Here is a 26,515-nt window from a genome sequence, read left to right on the forward strand (position 1 = left end):
AAACTTTAATTAATTTAATTTTAAAAAATAAATTCATAAAATAATATTTATATTCATTTATATATTTAAAAAAAATTATCTCTAATTAGTATGTAATTTCTAACCATTATTCTAATAACATATTAAAAAATAAAAGATATTCTAATAACAAGTGATTTTTACATTCACTTAAATACCTTCAATTGAAACTATTTTTAGTCAGTTTGAAACTTCTAAGAAACCATAATGTAATAATGTAATAGACTCAAATAAAACTAGATACCAAATTAAAATGAAAAACCAAAATAATTTGTTTATTTAAAACAATATACAAAATTTGAAAAAATTATTATAAAGCAAAAAATTATTCAAATTTTTGCCTCTGTTGTCAAATGCAGGCTCCCACCACCTGTTCCACATCCGAAGGCCATGGCCCAATCCGTACAAACGGTCTGCCGCTGCGTCTTTCTTGTTTTTTTTCTTTCCATCAACAGAATCCCCAGTCACCATACAATCTCTTTCTTCTTGGTTTGTCCTTCCTAATTCACCCTCACCACGTTCGCATGGGAAGTAAGAAAAAGATAACTGTTGTTACAATGGTGTTTTATGAGTTAATTAGCAGGAAGATTAGATTATTCTTGGGCTTGTGTTTGATGAGAGAGAAGATATGAGTAAAAAGGAAAGTGAGAAAGAAGAGAAAGAAGAGAAAGAAGAAGGGAAGTGGTCCTGTGGAAAGTGACGAAGCAGGGGATGCTTGAGAAGTGTTGATTGAACATTGAATGCGATGATCGTTACTAACTAGGCAATGAATCGGCTTGAAGTGGTGAATAATTGCACCAACACACAAACACGCACACGCTTCCAACATTCATCCTTCCATTTCAACTTGGTGTCCAAAACTCAATGGGTCCACTCACCACAGTACATTCTCTAACATACCTGACATCACACCTCAGTACTTTCATTTAGTTAATCATAACTTATTAGGAGAACAAGTTTTCGATGTGGTACCTCATCTCCTCGTGTTTATAGATCACATTAGGAGATATTTGAAGAAGGTGACGATGGACAAGTGAAAACCGTGTAAACTGCTCCTTCACACACATAACCGCACACACACTCCATGCTCCCTTCACGTGGCTTTGGGGCCCTCCGTACACTTTCTTTAATGCTATATCACCTAGCAGTGCCGCCCACGTGACACGCACCCTCTTCATCTGTCACTTTTCATTCCCCCTCTAATCTTTATTTTCTAGTTTTAGATACTTAAAGGTCAACCTACAATAATTTCCTATTTTATTTTTTATTATCCTCCACTTTCAATTTTTCTATTCTCTCTCTGTATCATCTACACTTCTCACATACCATGGATGCCATGCTCACTAAACTCTTTTACTTCCACTTTCTCATTCGAACAAAATCATATTTTGAAATTGGTATGGTGGTGAAGTTTGAAGAAATGATGAAAAGAGCTGTGGGTTTAATTTCAGACTAACACTTTATAATTAGTTTGGTGATAAAATTATAAAGGAAAACGAGAGAACAAAATCAGATTTTCAAAGTTTATTTATATGAATTTTTGATTTATTTATTTATTGTTAATATTTGTTATGTTATAAGATATTTTTCTAAGTAACGTCAAAAATCATTGTAAATTTTGACATCTAAATTATATTAATATTTCAAAATCCATTAATCACAAAAAATTTATTAAAAAGTGTAATAAAATAGGACATTTTTGCAAGGTTTTTATAAGTTTTAGGTGCTAAATTTTATGCTGTTGTTAATATATTTCAATAAGAAAAAATTATAAGATTGAAATTTTAATGATATAATTCTATGTAAGATTTTGAGGTAAACAAATTAGAGCCTCTTTTTCGAAGTTCACCTGACTCTGTTATTTATTATAATTTCATCGTATACTTAGCTCAGCAGCATTTATTGTATCAACACAGTTGTCCCTCCAAAAATAAAAATAATATACATATATATATTATAATATGAGAAAAAAATATTTTGACATCTATTTAGATGCCTAGTCTATCATTATTTAATAGAGTGTGTGATTTAATTTAAAATACCTTAAAGTTCAATTTTTTTGCTTGTTTGAGAAACATTCTGTGATTGTGAACATTTATATTATAAGATATTGTTTAATTTCCTGTTCACTAATTGACACTATATTTATTTACAACCATTCAATATTCAAACAAAGAGTCAACACAGTCATAACTGGATTGACCAGATCGTGACATCATTTTTGCATCATGCTTTCTTTTGTTCCTAACTGGAATAATCTTTTGTTGATTCCACAATTTTTCTTTTTTAGTTTTTAAATATCTATTTTAAGTCTTTATTTTTTATGAATGTTTAATTTTAGTTTCTATGAGAATATTTATGTAGATAAATATACTTTTAATCCGTTGCATATGTTTTTTTATCAATGCTAGATGGGAGGATACTAATATGTTTGTCTCTTGAAAAAAAATCTATTTACGCGGTCTTATTTTATTGTTTTCTAAACATGTTTTTGTTCTTTATAATTTGTATTCTTTATGCTATTGTGAAGATGAAGTTCATTTAAGATAGAATACTTATTTTCATAAATTAAAAAACAATTAATTCGAGTTTAAAAAGTTATGAGATTTATAATTAAATAAAAATAATAAAATACGTGTTAAATTATGCGGAGCCATAATAGAACAGGAGTTATTAAATTGTGAAGGGACCCATATTGTAGGTGTTGAGGCAGTGACCCGTCAAATGTAGGGTCTAGCTTTGCCTTTTTAAGCAATTGAGACACGTTTGTTTGTGTTTGTGTCACTCGCGTAGGAAATGTGGTGGTAAAACAAAGGCCATCATCATTTATTTTAGAAGTTATGGTAGGGTAATGCTCAATTCCATTTGCCATTGAAATAGACTGACTATGACCAAAATCATAAACTTATTAATGTTCTTATATATAAGTTACCATTACTATAGATGTTTGAAACCAATAAAAAAAAATCAATAATAGATTAAAATTAAAATATTATATCACCTTGGATATTTTTATTTTAAATCAAGTACTTTGATTTAATTAGCGTATATAAAACTATATCAAAATTAAATAAATTGTTTAAATATTATTATATTGTTTCTTATTTTATTTATATATTAAAGTTATGTGTGCGTATGAGTTATTGGTAAAATAGTTGTTTAATATGTTTAACATGAGTGGTAAAATGTTATTAAGGTATGAACATTACATTATTAATCTTGAGTGAAAAAATAAAAGTGTTAAAATCAAATACACATTAACGATTGGTTTTGATGTTTTCTATTTTGAATGATGTAATTTATTGTATACAATTATGCAAGAGGGATTTTCAACTGAGAAAACAATTCAAGTATTAACACAAAACATATTTTACACATAAAAAAATAATGTAACTAGGTTAAAAATTATTTTTCAAATTTAGACAGCAAAATTTAGCAATATTTCAAATATTGTGTCAAAATCTACAGGTACGAAGTATATTTGACACGTGAATAAAATTAACATAACTAAATTAAAAAAGTATATCAATTTATTTTTAAAGTTTGAAAATTAAAATATACTAAAATTTCGAATAAAGATGAATTTCAATTTCGTGTCGAAATTTAAGAACTAAAATCTTATTTAACTCAATAAATGATAAGGTTTATTTATTTTTTACACAATATAATATGATTATAACATAATAATTCTATAAAACCATATTATCCAATCCGACCCAACTCATCACGAGTTGGTCGCTTACTTAATCAATCCAATCCGGTTCATTTAGTAATGAGTCGAAAAAAATTTGAATTCGGACCAGTCTGCCATGAGTTGATGAGTTAAACAGATTGACTCACTAGCTCACTTAATTAAAAGTTTTTTTTTTCAATACCAAAAACACAAAACAAATTTTTTCTAATTTAAATCTGAATAACTTTCAATTCAAATAATATTAAACTCTAAAGACAATTAAAAACACACAATACAATCCAAAATCATCTTAAACTTCAAATAGAATTCAAAATCAATCACAAAAAGTAAAACAAATAAGTATTTAACATTGATAATTTTTATGTCACTTATCTATCTATAATATTAGAGTCTTGAACGAATAGATCCACAATATTTTGTTTTCTTAAACCATCTTTTTCTTTATTCCCATTTATAATTGATGGGGTTTGGATTTGAGTTGTGATTTTTATGTTCTTTAGGCTTAAACCCCCGAAATCCCCAATATCACATAATATCAAATTTTGAAAGATTTATCCAAATGTGTGGCTTATTGCACCAAGTTATTTGTAATATAACCGAATGGAGGTTATTGTATCCACAGGGATTTATCAAGCATATTTTTTTTGGGATTTTTTGTATTTTGATGGAAAGTACGTATTTGAAAAATATTGATAATATATAGATTGACTAAAGCAGAGACTATGAGTGAATTTTATCTCACCTTTTCCACTGCACCACTATTGTTGTTGTCTACGAACCTACAAAATCATTTTATTGTCGTGGGAGTTCTCTTTGAATGTAACTCTAGGTCCATTCCTGACATCTAAAACCTAGACTATTATTTTTCTATTCTGTTCGAATCATCAGTGACTGCATAACCAACTCATCTGCATTAAGGTTATGACTTTATTTCCAACTGCACACTTTAGATCTATTCCTAACATGAAAAAGTCCACAAAAAAACTAATTGGACCACAACTTGAGACCGGTTCTCACCCAATCTCAAACAAGTTAGATAAGACAAGTTATAGTTTGTCAAACAACAAGTATAAATCAATTCACAAACAGATTGAATGAAAGCATAAATAAATATCTATGAAGTAGAAGTACAAAGAGTCAAGTTGATTAAACTGAATGTCAACACGAGAGAGTTCAACTACTCATAGAATATTGCAATGCAATCCCAACAACATATAAACATAAAATTTACAATGAAAGCAACTCTCTCAAGGCTCACAAACCCATTCATACTCTATTACTATATTTTTGGTCATCCACGCAATGCCTAAAATGAAGACATGATGTATATATTTATAACTATTTATGGTTTGGCTTGAGTCGCAAAATTTGATGCTTGAGTTGCAAAATTTGATTCTTGAGTCGTAGGGATTTACTGTAGATATTTCCAAAATTCCTTTCTGTAGGTTCAGCTCCACATTTTTTGGCTTAAGTCGTAAAAGTGATGTTCTAGATCCTCCCAAAGGTGGTTGCTTGAGGTTTCTCTCCATGATTGGTTTCCTCTGTAGCTCAAGCCTTACACTTCCATGGCTCTAACTATAATGTTTCCTTCTAAGGTGAGTTTTATGTGTGGCTTAGACCTTGTGTTTCACACTGAAGCCTCCTGAGATTATTTATGGATGAAGGATTCTTCGTGGCTTAAGCCTCGGGTCAGGGCTTGAGGTTTTCTTTAATGACTCAAGCCCGAATTTTAGCAGCAGCATTGAAGTTAGTTTGCTAATTTTTTTTCTTAAAATTCTTCTATTTTCTTCATTTTTCCATTTTGACTCTTTGTTTGATATTAAGAATTACAAAAAAAAAACTAAATAGGAGTGAATTAAATATAATCTAAACAAAATTAAAATATAATAAGTGTCAAAATTATCTTAAAATTCATTTAAATTGTATATTTATCAATAGTGCAATAAAAAAGTGTTAACTAATAATATTGAAGCATAAAGTAATAATTATGTGGGTTAGTTAGTCAACTCGCTTTACCACAGAGTCAATCCAAGTAAACGAGTTCTTAGTAAACTTAGTCCATATCAAAATTTAAAATCTTTTTTAATCCAACAGGTCCAAACTCGTGATAAACCGAGTTGACTGAGGAGCGCATTATAACATAATTATTAGTGTTTTTTGTTTTCCATTACAAAAAATAAACACCTCTTCCTTTTTGTATTTTATTAAGTTATTTTGCTAATAGAAAAATCAGTAATATCACGTTGAGAAAATAAGATTCTATAACAAATTATACAACAAAATCATAAAAATAATTTCAAAACAATATATAAAAATAACTTCGATCAAATTCAAATTTGTTTACACTCAAATTAAAATTAAACTTAATCGAACTTATTCTTAATATATATATATATATATATATATATATATATATATATATATATATAATTTTTGTTATGGTTTTGTTTATCTGTTTTTTACTTTTTCCATTGAAATGAGCTTAATTATACTTCTAATATTATGATTATTGTCCGCTCCACAAATTTGTAAGGATGACCCAACTGGGTCCACCTTTAATTGACCATCAATTCAACATTGTGGATTAGCAATTTTAACCCATAAAAGTACCTTAGTCTTAACAAGTTCTTTCAATTAATTAAAAATGATTTATCATAACTTAAATAGAAACTATAATTTATATAATTTAACTTTTTTGAAAAATATAATATACAGTATTATTTTAATTTAAATTATAAATATTTATCTATTAAATTTCAACTATGGATCATAATAGAATAATGTAACACATAATAATAGTAATTATCTTAATTTTGTCCTAATAAAAATGTTAATTAAATAATTACAAAATATTTATATAAACTAAAAAGTAAAAAAACATGTAGACGGGCACACTAACTTATTCCTTAATAAGATAAGCCAAAAACTTCCAATACGCACTAATCTATAGTTTGAGAGATCAATATTAGATTGACAGATTGATTCTAAGGAAAGCACAGAGTCCTTTCATATTCTAAAGCTCACTTTGTAAATACTAACTAATCTTATTTAATTATTCCAATTCCTAATATCTATCATTGTCATTATCTTCATTAAGTAGTAATATTTGTTCTTATTTCATTCTTGAGTCACAATTTTGATTTCTCAAATATTTTCATATTTTTATTCTCGTATAAAATCATTAATTTCGGTCGAATTTTTAATATTTTTTTTATTCTGATTCTCTAGAACCTTAAACTTAATACTATAATTTAAAATATAAAGTTAAGAATTGAACCCGAATTATTATATTTTAAAATTGAAACCGTAAAATCGAGAAAAAAAAGGGAGGATGCAAATCAAGAATTAAACAATTGTAATTTAGACTATTATTTTTGCTGTTTATTTAGATTTGTTTTGTCTTTTAATTAATTAAACAACAAAAAGGAAGGTAAAAATTGAATTTTTTATATATAGAGAAAATATTATAAAATTTCACATTCAAAGTTTCTTCTGTTGTATTCTTGGTGTATTTTCCTTTAATTATATTTCGGTCTGCACTTTTCATTAATGTTTTTATTGGGCCATGTATCAATGAAGAAAAGGCCCATACAGAAAAGGCCCATGTAACATTCGACCTTAAAGTTAATTTTACTTTTGCAACAACATTACGTTGTTGATTTTTTTTCCTAAATTTTTAAATTTGTTTGGGACAAAATATAAGGCTTTTTAGGATTGGTTGAATTAAAAATAATAATTAATTAGTTAAATTCTTTGGGATAGTATATGATTTTGGAAGAAATTTTGAAATTAATTATGGTTTAGAATGAACAATGAGGATTGTACCAGTTGGGACCGGACGCCAGATAGGCCGGGCGTCTACATTAGACCAAACGCGCTATTCTGGTTTGTCATCGAAGGATCGATGCAACAAACCGGACGCCCACACGTCCGAGATCACGCGATTTTACCTCATCATCTGGCTACACTACAAAGGCCGGCCGAACATGCCGTGTGTTACACATGGCGCCCATAGGGACTGGCCGTGATTTTACCTCATCAACCGGATACACTATGAAGGCCGGCCAGACACGCCGTTTGTTACACATGACGCCCATAAGGGCCGGCCGATCCAAGGGTCGAACTTAGTAGACCGGCCGACCATACTGCTAATTCGTCTGGTTTAATGTAAGTGGAGGTTAAAAGCTATTGGGCTGAATTTGGGCCGTGATTAACTTTTCACTAATCCCAAGCTCATAGCGAAAACTATAAATACAGATCCAGGGTGAGTGGTAGATAGGTTGCATTTACTGCACATTTATTACTATTCGATAGAAAAACGTCATTGCTCTCAACGTCATTGCTCTCAACTGACTTTGGCATGAGAGAATCTTTCGTAGGTCTCCCACCCGCGGACTGAAGAGGAAATTGAGGAGCGAGTACGGAGGACCGGACACACGAAGTACGAGTAGAGGAAGACGTGATATTAGACGACACAGCCCTACACATCCGAAACAAGGATAATTATTAATGAGAAAGTTTGAAATTAATTATGTTTTAGATGAACAATGAGGATAATTAGTAACGAGGGTTGTTAGGGATTAGGAAAGGGCCTATACCTATTTTCAATTTTTAAAGGTTTAGATTTATAAATTAATTTTCACTTGGTTAACAAAAAGATTCTTACACTATCAAACAATAATAAAGTTTTTTATGTATACAATTTTAAATTTATTATTATAAATATTAAAATTTTATTAAACATATAAGGACAAAAATATTTACTACATTAATACGATATATTCTGAACTTTTACAATAATATAGAATATAAAGTATATTTATATTTTCACGAAAATATTATTTTCTATAATTTATTAATAAAAACTATTTATAATACTTTTTAAAAACATTATATTTAACGTCAATTTAGTATTATGTTTTAACAACAATATTAGGTAACTAAAAACTGTGAAGATTTTTCTTACAACTACCAATTGTTTCATGCAAGCCTGTTAAATTCTAATGATTATAGTTTTACACTGTTTATTAAAATATGATTTATGAGATAATTATTGCAAGAATTCAATATATATATATATATATATATATATATATATATATATATATATATATATATATATATAAGTTGATAATTTCTTAATTTATATAAGTGTAAGACGATTTGTACTGGCACATTCTTTTCAGCAATAAGAAAAACTATTTATTTATTTAAAATGTTATGGTGTTATTTCATTTTAGCAAAATTTGGAACATGAAACTTATTAGGGTTGGTAAATATTTAGATAAATTAGCCCTAGTTCAAAATTGGTAAGTGGCAGAAAAATTCTTTTGTGTTCTTTTCGCTGGAAAGTAACATTCTCTGTTTGGATTGAACACTGAGTCTCGGTTTTCAAATCTATTTTTCTGGCAAGGATTTTGTGATCATATTCTTTTTCTGGTGAGACACACAAGCTTCTTCAATTGAGTCAGTCATTGCTTCCACCATTGTTGGAAGGTCATGGGTATTCAATAAAGCGTCTTCAAGTGAGTCGTTGCTTCCACTCTAGTTGAGTCTTTCATTTCTCAATCGTGTTAGGGTTTTCAGAACCTCCATAGCGCGCGATTTCTCTGATTACTGTTATGATGCAGGCAGCTATATGTGTGTGAGGGGACATGATGATGGGTGATCCTCAAAAGCATAGAATCCTTATGGTGTCAGATTTTTTCTATCCCAACTTTGGTGGTGTGGAGAATCACATATATTACCTCTCACAGTGTTTGCTCAAGCTAGGCCACAAGGTAAGCCTTTTTTTTTTTGTTTCTTTCATTCATTCAATTATGAGAGCTTTTGTATTTTTTTTTTATGATGAGATTCGGTGGCTCAAATCTCAAATGCGTTTTTTGATTTTGATTTATCGAGATAAAATATGAACCGTCTTACAATTGCAAGTTACTAATGAGTGAACACGCTTGTACACGCTGACTGTAGACAATCCAACAATTTAGTGCCTGTTTGTTTTAGATTTTGGTAGAATCGATTCTGAATTGTTGATTTAAACGAGTTCTGTAAATTAAGCTCATCTTTAGCATTGGGACGTGTTCCATAAATTGATTTACTTGCAAACCAAGTGGACACTTGAGTTAACAAATTGATTAGGTTTAGCGGCACTTGGACTTAGTTACACATGAGATCGGTTTCCGTTATATATGTGGATGGAAGGTTTATGCTGTAAATGCGAAATATAGGGGAATGAAATAACTTACTCTTTTTTCTTACTTATGCTGAGGGTGTTTGTAATGAAGTGAATTCAAATAAAATGACTATTCAGGTGGTGGTTGCAACTCATTCTTATGGAAATCGGTCTGGGGTCAGATATATGACTGGTGGTCTGAAAGTCTACTATGTTCCATGGAGGCCGTTTGTTATGCAGAATACATTACCAACCTTCTATGGATTACTACCAATTATTAGAATTATTCTTATCAGAGAAAGAATTACAGTGGTGCATGGACACCAAGCCTTTTCAACATTTTGTCATGAAGCTCTTATGCATGCAAGAACCATGGGATACAAGGTTGTGTTTACAGATCATTCACTGTATGGTTTTTCTGATGTTGGAAGTATTCACATGAACAAGGTGTTACAGTTTACCTTGGCAGATGTGAGTCAAGCCATTTGTGTTTCCCATACAAGCAAGGAAAACACAGTGCTGCGGTCAGGTTTGCCACCTGAGAAGGTTTTTGTCGTACCTAATGCTGTGGACACTTCCATTTTCAAGCCTGCAGTGAATCGTCCAAGCGGACCAGAAATTGTTATTGTTGTTATCAGCAGATTGGTTTATCGAAAGGGAGTTGATTTACTTGTTGAAGTCATTCCGGAAGTATGCCGATTACATCCTAATGTGAGTTGATGAAAACACTGTTAATTTGCCCTGCATAAGTAGGAAATTTTGATTTCAATTTCTTACATGGAAGAGATGTGAATAAGCTAAAGGCTCTGTTCAGAGTGCTTTAGCTTTATATTACAGTGTTCAAAGTTGCAAACTTTGGTAAAATTTCATTGTGCACTTTTTCTGTTGGTCTGACTGAATGATATTATAGACGCTGTTGAGAAAAGCCCAAGTACTGCTCTTCATGGCTATAGTTCGTGTATCAAATATATGCAATACCTGAACCATGCCTTTTCTTCAATTCTATTTGTAGGATTATAATTTTGTAATTCGTGCTATCACTAAATATCTGTTTTTTGTAATTTTAGATCCTTGAATTTTTGAGTTTTTAGCAATAACAAACATGTGATGCAATGGTTTATCAGCTATGATTATAAAGCCACAGCATTCCCTAATGAGTTATTTTCATAATGCTTTCTGATGAGTTGGAGAATTACCATCTGATTGAAAATAGGGCGTCATATAGTTTCATACTGGAGACTACTTTCATGATGAAGAATTACATAGGGCACACAGGAATGTTATTAAAAAAATAGTTTTCTTAATTTTGTCATTTATTGTTCAATATCAATGAATTCTTATCAGCCAACTCAGACATGTGTGAAAGATCTCATTTAATTTTAAAATCCAAGCTTAAATAGGTGGTGAAAGATCGATGTTCCCCAATCCTCCTCTTACAATATTCAGTAAAAAAATGTACATGAATAGGCAACTTGAGCTGCATTCAGATAGTTAGTATATAGGCATTTCTTTTGAAGATTGTATGGTACTTTGGCCGATGCACACACTACTAATCCTTTGAAAAGTGCTCCAGAATGAACTTTCTGCTTATATTTCCAAAAAATATTCAGGCTGTGTCTGGGCTGTGATGTAACTTTTTATCTATTGACAGAACAAATAGCTGTGTCTGGCAGATTTAGGCATATATTATCATTACATTATAGATGTGCACATACCGAGAGCAAGTTCAAAGAGAAATATGTAATGCTATAGAAATGATTTGGATTATTTCTTCTTTTTTAATCATATACTTTCAAAGGCATAACGCATATCCAATTGAAGGTTCGTTTCATTATTGGAGGTGATGGACCTAAGCGTGTGAGGTTGGAAGAGATGAGAGAAAAGCATTCACTTCAAGATCGAGTGGAAATGTTGGGAGCTGTGCAACATGTACAAGTTCGATCTGTTCTGATATCTGGACACATCTTCTTAAACAGGTTTGGCTCCTGTAGCAAATCTCTTTTTACCTTAAGCTTTGGAACAATGGATTTATAGTTCTGTTGTCTAAGTGTGGACATTGGGCAGTCCTAGGCGCTAGAGTTCTTTCATTGTTACGGTTCTCATGTCAGCTACAGTTACAATGCTTAATTGCATATATATTTTAATCATTAATAATGTTTGCACTGTTTCAGTTCTTTAACAGAAGCTTTTTGTATAGCCATATTAGAAGCTGCAAGTTGTGGATTATTGACAGTGAGCACAAGAGTGGGAGGAGTTCCTGAGGTAGATGCAAAGTATTTCCCTCTATACTGGTTCAGTTTAAGAATGTATACTGCTATCTGAGGGACTTTATACCAATTTGCTTCTTTGCTTATAGGTTTTGCCCGATGAAATGATTGTTTTGGCAGAGCCTGATCCTGGTGATATGGTACATGCAATTCAAAAGGCAATATCTATTCTGCCAAAGATTGATCCGCAAGTCATGCATAATCGGGTGAGTTGTTGATTACGTGGTCTTTCGGATGCATTTAGTGGATAAGTTAGACCCTCTTTTAATGTTATTTTTGTAGATGAGAGAACTATACAATTGGCATGATGTTGCCAAAAGGACTGAAATTGTATATGATCGTGCTTTGAAGTGCTCCAACCAAAATCTTCTTGAAAGACTCTCACGGTACTCTCTAAACATCATTGGTTCAATTTGCTTGCGATGCTAACATATAGTTGATACGGTAATAGGAACTCCAATGTTCATTCAGTTTTACTTACGTGACCTTGTTAACCACTTCACCATAACTTGGTTTAATCTGCTAGTAACACATGGTTGTTGACACTTGGTATAGAAATGTATTTCTGGATCTTCATTCAACAGCTTAATACCATGATATGATTATGATTATGATAATTCTAAGGTTTTCCTCTTTATTCAAAGATTGATGCCATTTCAATTTTAAAGTATACTTGCTGTAATGACCTTAAGGAGTTACTTCTACCTGTGCTGACAGTCTCTGTTCTTTTAGATATCTCTTCTGTGGAGCGTGGGCGGGCAAGCTGTTTTGCTTGGTCATGATTGTTGGTTTCTTGTTATGGCAACTATTGGAATTATGGCAGGTAGGTTGACTGTCTTGAATGTGTTCGACATTTTCATCTTATTTTGATTTGGTAACCATATGTATATCTCTCTCATTATTAGCCTGAAGATGATATTGAGGAGGTGTCAGATTTTAGTCTTCCTCACAACTGTGATGAAGATATGTTGGAAGAGAACCCAGTGAAATGAGTAGCGTGATCCATTATTTTTGCCGAATCACGGAGTTTTTGTTTTGCCACGAATATGATATGCAGAATAACAAAAAGAATACACATGGCGTTAACACTAATCCGAGGCCCCAGATCTTGAAATGGAGATAATCATCAATCCTTTGCATGAGTGGTCTTGGAGATACATGTGTGGCTGAAATGGATTCTGTATAGAGAGAACTGTGCGGTATGTTCTAATTAGTGTTAATATTATTGTCAGCATTACTTTGTTGAGGCTTGTAATCAAACATGTTAAACTGAAGTGTGAAATCAAGGTTCGAATATTTTCTGTACAAGAGCATCTCGAACCATAATAAGTTAATGACTACGAACCTGTAGAAGTAACTTTAGAGTGACACTGACATCCAAATAAGCACCAGGTCTTTCTGTGAAATGAGATTTTTTTCCTCCCTTACATGGGGTGAAAATAAATGCTATTTAATAAATAATTTGCCCACATAAAATCAGAATACAGATATGTGAGTGCTTTCACATGAAGGGTGCAGCAGCCTCGGTATATAGAAATGGACTAATTTCACTCACAATCTTAGGTTCTTAGTGAGATCAGTGTTAGCAACACACTATTTAAACATGCTTCTCTACATTTTCTATTGCACGTTAAATAAATTTATTAGGAACTACAAATCATGAGTTAGACAGTGAAACTTATTAATAAGTAAGACACATTTTTGTAATTTTCAATAAATTCCATTAAATAGTAAAGAATGTGTTTATAATATTTCATCAAGGTGTATTTGACTATGTTTCCAAGTACAATGTGGTTCATTAACGGAAATAAATTACCCCTCTCTTATTTAATATCTTATAAATTATTGGGGTTGTTTATGGAGAGGATAGCAATTATTTACTCAGCTTGTTAAAGTCCATGCAGTGAAGACAACTAAGAACGTTGAAAATTTGAACTGTAGTGTCATCAGTGACTGCAAAACGGTTGTCAAGGCTTATTCTCAGTGCATTTGGTAACGGCAATTTCACTTTCTAAAGGCCCACTGGTTCTATTCTGAACACAAGCCAAATTTGAATAGAAACCTGTTACGCACCTTGTTTCCTATGGATGATGCCCTCATGCTTAATTACTTCAAGAGGGAGTTACAAAAAAGTATTAATGACTTTACCCATACAAGTGTCAGAAAACCAGATATTCAAACTCTGATCATGCGCTGGCCTTGATTAATTATCATTATGAATCTTAAGAATAAACATTGCAGTCAATCCCTGACCTCATAATTGTGTGTAATATAATAATATGAACATTAATAATATTAATAATTAATAATAACATTAATATTAATAGTAATATAATATACTTACGGAGTAAGGAGTTCTCAAAACTAGTTTATATAAACCTGCTGTTGCAGCTAAAACTGGATAATAAACATCATGAATTCAATGGATTCAGTGAATAACATCAGTATAGTAGAGAGGGAATATGAATCTTTTTCAGCTAATGAAGGTTCTTCAATGGTGAGAAACAAAAGACGTTCTTCTAGGGGCATGAAGGGCGACCGCCACATCAAGGTGAATGGGAGAGACCGTCGAGTTCGCCTATCAGCAATATGTGCTGCTCGTATCTTCCAACTCACCCGTGAGCTAGGCAAGAAAACCGACGGTGAAACCATCGAATGGCTCTTGCACAAGGCTGAACCCGCCATTGTGGCCGCCACTGGCACCGGCATTGTGCCTTCCATCATGTCCTCGGTGGACAGTAACGCCACCTTCATGGCCAACACCACCACCACCAACTTGGTGCCACTAGACACAATTACTGCTCAGGATTCCAACTTAGTCACCGTTGCTGCGGTTGCAAGGACAGAACAGCCCATCCCCCCTTTCCATTTCGACTTTGAGTGGATGCAACATTCCGATTTAGGATTTCGTGACAATTAAACTATCAAATTTAATCATGGTTTAAATTGTGTAGGCACAGAACCAAACTGCATAAATACTATTAATCAACATATTCTAGGAAACAAATTCAGATGTTTACTTTTATTATTTAGTCTTACTCAAATTCTTGTTGGACTACTAAAGTTCATCTTGCAGAAATGACCAAAATCTATTTTCTTCTTTCTCTTCCTATCCCATCTCAAATACCAATCATATGTTTGGTGTGTGTTCGTGTTATAGTTGGTTTACTGTTTTTAGATATTAAAACGGTATTATAATACACTTTTATGTTCATTTAACAAAGTATAAGAATAAAATAATCGTAAAAATCTAAATTTTTAGATGTATCAGAATTTTAATCATGCATCAACGAAAACGTCAACCTAAATATTTCTCTCGTTTCTATATAAGACAAAATATATTAAGGAAGAAATATGTAAAAGGCTTCTCAAATCAATTACAATTGAATTGTTGTCTGGAATGTCCCATACATAATCCTTGTTGTCAATCTTTCACTTCTCATATCCTCTCATGCTAATTTAGTCTCTCCTTTAAAAAAAATATATTTTCTTCTCATTAAACTAATCCTTTGGTAATACAACATTAATACAGTCTCAGCAGTACCACAGAATACTTACATCATCACATGACGACCATGATAATTTTCAACTTAAAAGAATCTCATTAAATATTTTCTTCGAAATATGACTACAATTTTACAAGAAAATGTCTTATGGTCTCACTTTTTAAACACTAATGTTTTTTTTTTCGAAATGATTATCCTTTTATTTCAATACAAGTGAGCCCTTAAGTGAGATTATTTCTATAAAATTATGTTTAAAAACTCTTAATTTGTGTTCAAGAAACTTCAGGGCACACTGGGATCAATGTATATTAATAATAACAGTGAATGTATTATCTTTGAAGTAATTTATTTTAATAACTTCTCTCTTTTAATAAATACAATATTTTTTTGAGAGGGAGCATAATTAATTTGGGAACATGTTAAATAAAATATTAATGCTTAATTATTAATTGATTTTAAAATTTGTCATTTAGTTAAAATTCTACCCTGAAGTGAAATAAAATATCTCTTTTTCTTTTTTGTCATTGAAGATTATTTTGAAGAACCGATACATGTAATAAATTTTCTCGAATTTGGTAAAATACTTATAAAATTTTCTACTCTACCTTTTTTTACACCACATTATATATGTGTAATCTAATACATTATGATAAAGGTACAGACACAAATCGTAAAAGAATAATAAAGTTGTATTTAAATTTAAAGATGACAGCTAAAAAATATTTTAAAAGTCTGACAATTAACAATAATTAGTAATGTTTAAGTTAATGCACATGGATTAAGAAATATTTAATAAGCATAAATTGTAGATATATACTTCACCCGTTCCTTTTGTATACGTTTTTCAAAGTTATTTTTGCGAGAAGAAAAATATTATAATAATATTTTTGTTCCAATAAAATTGTAGTACATTTTCCTATTTTATTACTTTATCTCTCTATCTAATACAATAAAGAAATATGCGTAAATCATTTATAAATTATTTATTGGACTAAAAATATGATAGAAAAAGTGATAGCAAACGTGTTATTAAAATGAACACTTTTTCTCATAATTAAAACAGATAAAAAAAAGAGTAAATATAATTTTAAATATCCTTAATTAAACATTAAATATGATTTATTATTTATGGTCATCTTATTATGTTCAGGTATACACCTCTTCAAATTCAAATTCAAAACTATAGCTGTTTTAACTTGGAGGATATTAAGAAGACATTAATTTATGGAATACCTTAATTAAGTTTTATATCTATATTTTTAATTGAGTCTTTATTTAAAAACTTGTATATGTTGTTTTATTTCATTATATGTCTTAATTTTCTCTATATGTTCAAATTTATAATTTTTGGTGGTTAATATAAAATAATAAATGATAAATATATATTTTTTAATTATAAACATGTTGATAACAAAATCATCATACTTACCTATGAATATTATGTCGTCATTTATAATTATTAAAGAATTATTGTCATCACCCCTAATAATACAAGTAAGAGCGAATCTAACATGTTTTCAAATGAATATTATGTCGTTATCTATAATCATTAAATAATTATTTTCATCACCAATAATAATAAGAGTGAATCTAACATGTTTTCAATAAAAGTAATAAAAATATATGTTAGTTTAGTTAATCGTAATACCTTTTACATTAACTAATAAACCTCACATATATTTATGTAGATAAAAAGTAAACAAAATGACAAAATCAAATAATAGCAACATAAGCCGATTAATGAAAAAAATCGTTATACTTAATGACAAATATTACATCGTCATCTATAGTTATTAAAGAATTATTGTTATCATCTAATAATACAAGTAAGAGTGAATCTAAAATGTTTTCAAATTAATATTATGTGAATCTAAAATGTTTTCAAATTAATATTATGTGAATCTAAAATGTTTTCAAATTAATATTATGTGGTCATCTATAATCATTAAAGAATTATTTCCGTCACCACTAATAATAAGAATAATTCTAACATGTTTTCAATAAAGTAATAAAAATATCTATTAGTTTGATTAATCGTAATATCATTTACATTAACTAATAAACCTCACTTTTATTTACGTGGATAAAAAGTAAACAAAATGGCATAATAAGATAATAGCAACATAAGCTAGTTAATAAAAAAAATCGTCATACTTAGCGATGAATATTATGTTATCATCGATAATCATTAAAGAATTATTGTCATAACTACTAATAATTCAGGTAAGAGCAAATCTAACATGTTTTCAGATGAATATTATGTCATCATTTATAAATATTAAAGAATTGTTGTCATCACCTCTAATAATAAAAGGGAATCTAACATGTGTTCAATAAAAGTAATAAAAACATCTGTTAGTTTAATTAATTACTATCATTTACATTAACTAATAAATGTCACATTTATTTATGTGGATAAAAAAGTAAACAAAATGACAAAACAAGATAATAACAACATAACATAAGTTGGTTAATGAAAAAAATTAAACTAGAGAAATTCAATAATTAATGTGTGTGTAAGGATATTAAAACTAAATATTTTAATATTTTGTATTGATCAAAATGTTATTATAATCAAGAACGAGAGATGGTGCTCGAGAAAGAGATGGCTAAATTTTAGATTGCAGTGTTAGGGGAGAAACGAGACGTGTTGGCTTGAATATTTGGATTGTGATGATGAAGTTTGCCAATTTTACGGCATATCCGACATTATGGGTTGTTGTCATTCCAATTTGATCATGTACTTGGAATTTAATGTTGAAACATGACATATTTCCATGTTCATTATTCGAATTCCACATGGACAATATATACGAAAGAATCAACAAATACGCCAATATAAAATATACAATATTACGTAACACTTACTAAGAAGAATATGCAAAGGAAAGAAAGCGATTCATGGTTAATTCAAAGAGATTTTTTAAACTAAAAGGAAGAAAGAAGGAATGTAATGTTATTTTCCACACTAAAATAAAACTAGCATTTCTATATCCAACTGAACTAATAATCATAGAATTCAAATATATTTACTTTTTTTTGTTTTTATAAATTTACAGAAATGATTTAGCATACTATTAAGAAATTATGTTGATGGTTACGTAATATAATATTTGTTTCGGTTAAATTGGTATGAAAGTCGGTCGTTCTTCCTTGTTCTGTTCTCTTTTGATCTTCAATCATCTCCTAGAATGCAATCCACTTTGATGAATTGTTGACCAGCAGAAGACACTCCGACGCTCAAGTCAGATATGTTTTATAAAGAGATATCACTATTTTATTATGATAGAAAATGATCATTGTACTTGGACATCAATTGTATATTTATAGGACTTGTGACAGCTAAGTCCATTGATTAACCATTAGTGCAATACACTTTTAGGCAATCAAACTCAATAATAATGTATATTTGTAAAGCGTAAGGCAATATGACCTATTAATACCTGTTAATTGTCCATAATGACAATTAATTCCAATCGGTATATTTCATATAGTACATAAGCCCCCCAAGCCCAAGCAAACTCTTTATTAAAAGAGGTGCGTATGAATTATTATGAGCTTTAAAAGAAGTCGTTCACGTTGTATTTAAGGAGTCTATTTTCGATGCGCTTTAAGTCTTCATTCGTTTCTGTACCAAGCGGCATATTGTGCAAGAAATATTCACTCCAAAAAATATGCGTTAAACAAAATAAAGTAAACCCTTCAATATCTATTTTTATAACGAGAAGGCATTGGAACCTGATAAAGCTAAACGTAGGTGGTCCGAGTGGGCAAGGATTGGACTTGTTGAGTAGTTGATTAATAGGAGTTCTTTTCTGAACTTTTTTCTTTAGGTCAAGCGATAGAGATTCCCTTTTGAGCTTAAGAGTCCGAGAACCTTTTCCTACATTGAGCAACAAGCGATAAGGATTCCCTTTTAAGCTTAAGAGTTCGAGAACCTTTTCCTACGCTGAGCGACGAGCGGCAGGGATTCCCTTTTGAGCTTAAGAGCCCGAGAACCTTTTCCTATGTTGAGCGACGAGCGATAGGGGCTCCCTTTTGAGCATAATAGCCCGATAGCCTTTTCCTACGCTGGGCAATGATCGGTGGGGACTCCCTTTTGAGCTTAATAACCCGAGAGCTTTTTCCCATGTTGAGCAACGAACGGTAGGGACTCCCTTTTGAGCATAATAGCCTGAGAGCCTTTTCCTACGTTGGGCAATGATTGGTGGGGACTCCCTTTTGAGCTTACTAGCCCGAGAGCCTTTTCCCACGTTGAGCAACAAACGATAGGGACTCCGTTTTGAGCATAATACCCCGAAAGTCTTTTCCTACATTGGGCAATGATCGGTGGGGACTCCCTTTTGAGCTTAATAGCCCGAGAGCCTTTTTCCACGTTGAGCGACGAACGGTAGGGACTCCCTTTTGAGCATAAGAGCCTGAAAGCCTTTTCCTACGTTTGGCAATGATCGGTGGGGACTCCCTTTTGAGCTTAATAGCACGAGAGCCTTTTCACACGTTGAGCAACGAATGGTAGGGACTCCCTTTTGAGCATAATAGCCTGAGAGCCTTTTCCTATGTTGGGCAATGATCGGTGGGGACTCCCTTTTGAGCTTAATAGCCCGAGAGTCTTTTCACACGTTGAGCGACAAACGGTAGGGATTCCCTTTTGAGCTTAAGAGCCCGAGAACCTTTTCCTACGTTGATAGGAGTTCTTTTTCCAAAACTTTTTCTCTCAGTCGAGTGGCGACTGATAGGAGTTCTTTTTCTAGAACTTTTTCCTGCGCAGGATATTTTTACTCACAAAAATATGGGTTAAATAAAATACTTAATATTTTATTTTTATAATGAGAAATCATTAGAACCTGACAAGGTTGAACGTTGATGGTCCAACTGACCAAGCGGTAAGGTATTGAACCTTCCTGTACAGGATATTTTTACTCACAAAATGGTCTGAACCTTAGTGTGTGTATGATATTTTTACTCACAAAAATATGTGTTAAATAAAATATTCAATAATGAGATGATATTAGAACCTGATAAGGTTGAACGTTGGTCTGATCCCTCTTGTGCATGATATTTTTACTCACAAAAATATGTGTTAAATAAGATATTCAATAATGAGATGACATTAGAACCTGATAAGGTTGAACGTTGGTCTGAACCTTCCTGTGGAGGATATTTTACTCACAAGAATATGCGTTAAATAAAATATTTAATATTTTATTTTTATAATGAAGAGTCATTAGAACTGACAAGGCTGAACGTTGGACTCCTGCACATTACTCACAAAAATATGACTTAAACAAAATAAAGTAAATGTTTCAATATATTATAATTTATAAATTATAATAAAATAAAAAGTGGAACCTGACAAGGGTGAACTTAAGACTGAACTTTTCTGTAAAGGATATTTTTACTCACAAAAATATGAGTTAAACAAAATAAAATAAATGCTTCAATATATTATAATTTATAAATTATAATAAAAAGTGGAACCTTCAGACTGAATCTTCCCGTAAGGATATTTTTACTCACAACAAAAATATGACTTAAACAAAATAAAATAAATGCTTCAATATATTATAATTTATAAATTATAATAAAAAGTGGAACATGACAAGGTTGAATGTAAGACTGAACCTTCCTATGGAATATATTTTTACTCACAAAAATATGAGTTAAACAAAATAAAAATTATAATTTATAAATTATAATAAAAAGTATTGGAACGTGACAAGGTTGGATGTAAGGTTGAACGTTCCTCAAAGTTCTCAAAATAAAAGACATGTCTTTAAAAATTATTATGGAATTTTGTACTGTTGTTGCAAAACCTGGTATTGATCTAAAGTAGCAATGTCGAGGCCGAGCGCACGTCTACATGTCTGGTTCCTCGTGGTTTCATGGGGATGTTGCTCGACCCCACGGTGAGCGCCAAAATGTTTCGGTTAAATTGGTCTGAGGGTTGGTCGTCCTTCATTGCTCTCTGCTCTCTTTTGATCTTCAATCCTCTCCTAGAATGCAATCCACTTTGATGAGCTGTTGACCTGAAGACACTCCGACGCTCAAATCAGATATGTCTCATAAAGAGAGGTCTATTTTATTATGATAGAAAATGATCATTGTACCTGAACATCAATTGTATATTTATAGGACTTGTGAAAGCTAAGTCCATTGATTAACCATTAGTGCAATATATTTTTAGGCAATCAAACCCAATAATACCGTATATTTGTAAAGCGTAAGGCAATATGACCTATTAATACCTGTTAATTGTCCATAATGACAATTAATTCCGATTGGTATATTTCACAAAAATATGGGTTAAATAAAATATTTAATATTTTATTTTTATAATGAGAAGGCATTGGAACCTGATAAAGCTAAACGTAGGTGGTCCAAGTGGGAAAGGACTGAACTTGTTGAGTAGTTGACTGATACGAGTTCTTTTCTGAACTTTTTTCTTTAGGTCAAGCGGTAGAGATTCCCATTTGAGTTTAAAAGCCCGAAAACCTTTTCCTACGTTGAGCGACTAGCGATAGGGATTCCCTTTTGAGTTTAAGAGCTCGAGAACCTTTTCCTACGTTGAGCGACGAGCGACAAGGATTCTCTTTTGAGCTTAAGAGCCCGAAAACCTTTTCCTATATTGAGCGACGAGCGATAGGGCTCCCTTTTGAGCATAATAGCTTGATAGTCTTTTCTTACGCTGGGCAATGATTGGTGGAGATTTCCTTTTGAACTTAATAACCCGAGTTTTTTTCATGTTAAGCAACGAACGATAGAGAATCTCTTTTGAAGATAATAATATTTAATGCACTGTGTTATTTATTTTTTAAAAATACTTCGATGGATATAGAAAAAAAAAGTGGAACCGCAAAACTGACACTAATACAAAATTGCTTAACAAAAAAAAAGTAGAAAAGATTAAGTACAAAGTTATTCCACAGTTTTCGAAGCTCCCCTAAGATAATAATCACCAGAAGCTTAGATCTCTCATTTTGTTTGATAAAACTTTGTTCAATGAACCTTCTCTCATCTTTAGAAAGAGTAGTATCCATTTCTAAACCAACAAGCTCTTACGAAATTAGATTACAAAATTAGTTCTAAATTTGAAAGAGAAAAGGCAGTCTGAAAATAATAGAGAAGACTTGGTTTGGTATTTGGGATGATACCACCACCAGCACTATCCATTCCACCTTTGAAATTCAAATCTGAAAGTAATAAAAGGCGTGTTTTATTTTACTATTGTTTCCGAGCGTGGCAGATTAAAAAATTCATATTCCAGAACTCCAGTCGCAATCAAAGCATTAGAACCAACTTAATTCAAGAACCAATCAGTATCAAGCCAATTTGAGAAACCAGAAACACAAAGAATATTCTTAATTTCAATATTAATTTGCTTATCACTCTACAGTTCTATCTTGTGAAATCAACGACCTTTCACTTTAATTGAAACCAATTAAAAAACACAAAGCCGCCAACATTAACAACTCAACGAGGACCCAGTGAAACAGTGAGATCAGGAACCTTAATACTGTCCGACCACATCCTCGACTTCAAATAAAACTTCGAGATCTTCCCTGCCACCTGTCCCATGTTCGGTCGCTTATCTGGATCCACGTGTACGCACTCCAGTGCCACACGTGTCAGCTTCTCCGCTACGTCCACGGGAAACGAATCTTTCAATCTCTGATCAACCCACTTCCTCAGCTTCCCCTGCACACCACCATCGCCGCCGTCAACCACGCCTCTCGCCGTCTCGATCACCGACGTCCTCAAAAACTCGCGCGTCTTCTCGTCATATTTAAACTTCAGTGGCTCCTCCCCGGAGAGGAGCTCCAACAACACCACTCCGAAAGCGTATATATCAGACCTCTGAGTCGCTACGCCGGAGGCTTGAAATTCCGGCGCCATGTAACCCCGCACGCCCTCGAATTGCCTGGATCTCGCTGGGGACGGCGGAAATTTCTCCCCTATCTCACTGATTTCGCCTAATTGTTCGTTTTCGAGGTCGATTTCGCCGCAGAGCTGCGCGGTGCCGAAATGGCAAACCCTAGCGTTGAAAGAAGGTTCCGTGACGATGATGCCGCTGGATTTGATACGGTTGTGGACGAAATTGATGTTCAAACCGGTTTTGTTGTGAATGTAATCGAGTGCGTGAGCGAGATCCGTGGCGACCTGCATTCGCGACATCCACGTGGAGAGAACGGTGAAGCGCGGGTTGTTCTTGTTGCGGAGACAATCGGAGAGGCTGGCGCCGTTGACGAAGTCGTAGACGAGGTAGATGTGGTCGCCGGAGACGGAGGCACCGAGGAGTTTGATGATGCTGACGTGGTGGCTGCGGCAGACGACGGAGAGCAGTTGCTGGAGCTCATTCGTCTGGAGTTTGCGGATGAACTTGCGCTGGAAGACAATGACGTCTGCTCCGCGGAGAGTGCAGCGCCAGCAGGGGGTGGAGGAGGAGTGTCGCTTGGCGAGGAAGTTGTTGGTGGCGGCGCATATTTCGGAGAAGTCGTAGATGTGAGGGTTTTCTGGGAGGGTGTCGCGGAGAGAGGTGAGGGAGGTGCGGCTGGCAATGGAGGTGTCGGAGGAGAGACGGTAGCCGGTGGAGCCGCTGTAGGGAGCGCTGGCGGTGGAGGCGTAAGAGGTGGAGGGTTTGTCTGAGAAAGAAGTGGTGGGCCCAGGATTGGGCCTGAGTGTGGACCTTGGGGAGGATGTTCTTGGGCTTTGAGTGGAGCGTTGTTGTGATCGCGGTGTGGGAGTGGGACTTGAGGCGTTGGTCGCCATCTTTGTCTTGCACATAAGCGACGAAGACGGAGAAAAGGAGAAGGAGAAAATAAAGAAGAAGGAGAAGGTGTCTTCAAAGTTCAAAGTTCAAAGATTCAATGGTGATTAGGATAGCGAAAGGAGATAAGATGATTAAATTGAATTTTGAAGTTTGAAGTTAAATTGAATTTAAGCAGCTTAATTAACTGTTCAGGGGAGAGTTTATAGGAAAACCAAAATTATTAAACAATACGATGTGGTTTGGTCGCGAGGCTATCTTATCTCAACCTGGAGTTGGTGATTGAATGGGTCGACAACCAATTTTGCGGCTATGGCTGTAAAGTGCGAACTGAAAACACGCCTTCCTTCCTCCTTCTGCTCTTCAACTGCAAATGCAATACACACATTTTCAAACCTTACTGCTGCTCAACAGCAACAAACACCTTTTCATTTCTTCATTTTCTTAGATATGCACATAAACACAATAAAAAATATCTGTAATGGTTTACACCTTTCACTTTATAAAAGTTTTTTTGTTTCTTTAAAGTTTTATTTATCAGTATAAAAAATTATTTTCTTTCCTTAAAATTTTATTTATCAGTATAAAATCATAAGGGATATCATCTGATGAGCGACAAACTTTTAAAATTCGCCCGCAAGTTGCAGAGGTGGTCAGAAACAAGTTGACTAATGCTTCTCCACACACGCATATTCGTTGACTTTTCATCTTATCTTTAATTAATTGAAGTCAAATTAATAAAGGTAAACCTTTACTAACATCACACAAGAAATGGAAAAAAGAAACTGTACAATCAAAATTAATTTTGAAACAGATTATTTTAATTATTATTAATAATTTTATTAATTATAATTTGTTAATATTTATGGATTTCAAACCTTCCCTATCATTGATAGCTAATTATGAGAAAGCATAAATATTAGAGTGGTTATAATTTGAATCAAATTTTTGTTAATTTATTTAATTTGATTATTTTTATTGATAGTGTCGTTTAAATATTAGAGTGGTTATTATTTTTATTAATTTTATTTATCTAATTTTATTTATAATTATGTCGTTTAAATACTGATAGTGAATATGATAGTAAATATGTATGTCATATGTAAATTTGTGATTTTTTAATTATTTTTATCTGAAAAACTGTTTATAAGTCGATCCAAAATTTTATCAGTATCATATATTTAATTTATTATCGTATATTCAATTTGAATATGATTTTTATATTCGTTAATTTTATTAAATTCAGTTTTAATTACTTTTAAAATTAAATATTTTTATCTCTTTTAAATTGAAATCAAAATTATTTTTTATGTAAATATTATACCGATATTTTTAATAAAAATCATATTTTTATTAAATATTTTTAATTTAGGATTAGAATTAATTTAAAATTAGAATAAAAATTTTAAAGGTAAGAACTAACACTAGTTTAAAATTTTAAAAAAATCACAGAAGTATTAAAAATCATATCAATTATTGAATAAAACTGTCACACAACATTATATACATTATATTAATTATATTAATGGATTATAAAATAACATTGTCAAATTTATTTAATTTTGCAAAAATAATTATTTTTAGACTTTTTTGTTTTTTTTATCACAATAATAATTACAGTGGTTTCTTTTAACAATGTAAAACATGTTAGTTTTAATTTTTATTTAATACTTTATATAATTTTTGCGAAGACTTAGAAAATGATATTTTAAAAATGATATTGGATTAAAAGTAGTGAGACTCAAATATTGTAATATTAAATGATTTTAATATAAATAGTTTAATTATAAACAAGTTTCATTATTTTAAAACAATCTTTCTCTCTATAAATAACTTTTTTAGAGTTTTCTCCCTCCTCTTTACGGGTTCTCACACCCTGTTCATCTGTTTGAAGATTAGAGACCGCATGTGTGATCTCGCAGTAAGATTTTCAAGTTTATCTGATTTCAAAAAGAGAAAGTTAGTTTCTGTCATTTTTCTCTGGTTTCACATTTTTCCAATGCACGTGGTATCTGGTTTTGACGCATGTAAGGTTTGAATCTTCTTTTAGGTTCTCTACTGATTAATAGTTCTAATGGTATACTCTGATCATGT

At 32.0% G+C, this 26,515-nt stretch overlaps 3 protein-coding genes across 3 annotated transcripts; 2 read left to right on the forward strand and 1 right to left on the reverse strand.

The window, feature by feature from the left end:
• The first annotated feature begins 9,011 nt into the window (after positions 1-9,011).
• Positions 9,012-13,459, forward strand: SETH2 (UDP-Glycosyltransferase superfamily protein). The gene is made up of 9 exons (XM_047319227.2): positions 9,012-9,237; positions 9,343-9,492; positions 10,023-10,595; positions 11,706-11,860; positions 12,056-12,146; positions 12,241-12,357; positions 12,434-12,537; positions 12,884-12,974; positions 13,057-13,459. The coding sequence occupies exons 2-9, from the start codon at positions 9,367-9,369 to the stop codon at positions 13,141-13,143; spliced, it is 1,344 nt and encodes a 447-aa protein (XP_047175183.1). The 5' UTR covers positions 9,012-9,237; positions 9,343-9,366; the 3' UTR covers positions 13,144-13,459.
• A 1,114-nt stretch (positions 13,460-14,573) lies between these two features.
• On the forward strand, positions 14,574-15,071 carry LOC124842684 (uncharacterized). The gene has a single exon (XM_047319224.1). It carries the CDS (start codon positions 14,574-14,576, stop codon positions 15,069-15,071), a length of 498 nt encoding a protein of 165 aa, XP_047175180.1.
• Positions 15,072-22,992: 7,921 nt separating this feature from the next.
• On the reverse strand, positions 22,993-24,913 carry LOC124842689 (Protein kinase superfamily protein). Its single transcript, XM_047319229.2, has one exon. It carries the CDS (start codon positions 24,436-24,438, stop codon positions 23,128-23,130), a length of 1,311 nt encoding a protein of 436 aa, XP_047175185.1. The 5' UTR covers positions 24,439-24,913; the 3' UTR covers positions 22,993-23,127.
• Positions 24,914-26,515: the final 1,602 nt, after the last annotated feature.

Source organism: Vigna umbellata, chromosome 6, assembly GCF_029865625.1.
Source record: "Vigna umbellata cultivar VRB3 chromosome 6, Vumbellata_1.0, whole genome shotgun sequence".
In the NCBI taxonomy this organism is placed as follows: Eukaryota; Viridiplantae; Streptophyta; class Magnoliopsida; order Fabales; family Fabaceae; genus Vigna; species Vigna umbellata.

Excerpts from the sequence above, each read along its gene's own strand:
- LOC124842684 (XM_047319224.1), top strand. The coding sequence starts at position 14,574 with ATGGATTCAGTGAATAACATCAGTATAGTAGAGAGGGAATATGAATCT.
- SETH2 (XM_047319227.2), top strand. The coding sequence starts at position 9,367 with ATGATGATGGGTGATCCTCAAAAGCATAGAATCCTTATGGTGTCAGAT. Across the intron at positions 12,147-12,240 it reads GAGTGGGAGGAGTTCCTGAG|GTTTTGCCCGATGAAATGAT; the intron begins GTAGATGCAAAG and ends CTTTGCTTATAG. Across the intron at positions 12,538-12,883 it reads CTTCTTGAAAGACTCTCACG|ATATCTCTTCTGTGGAGCGT; the intron begins GTACTCTCTAAA and ends CTGTTCTTTTAG.
- LOC124842689 (XM_047319229.2), bottom strand. The coding sequence starts at position 24,438 with ATGTGCAAGACAAAGATGGCGACCAACGCCTCAAGTCCCACTCCCACA.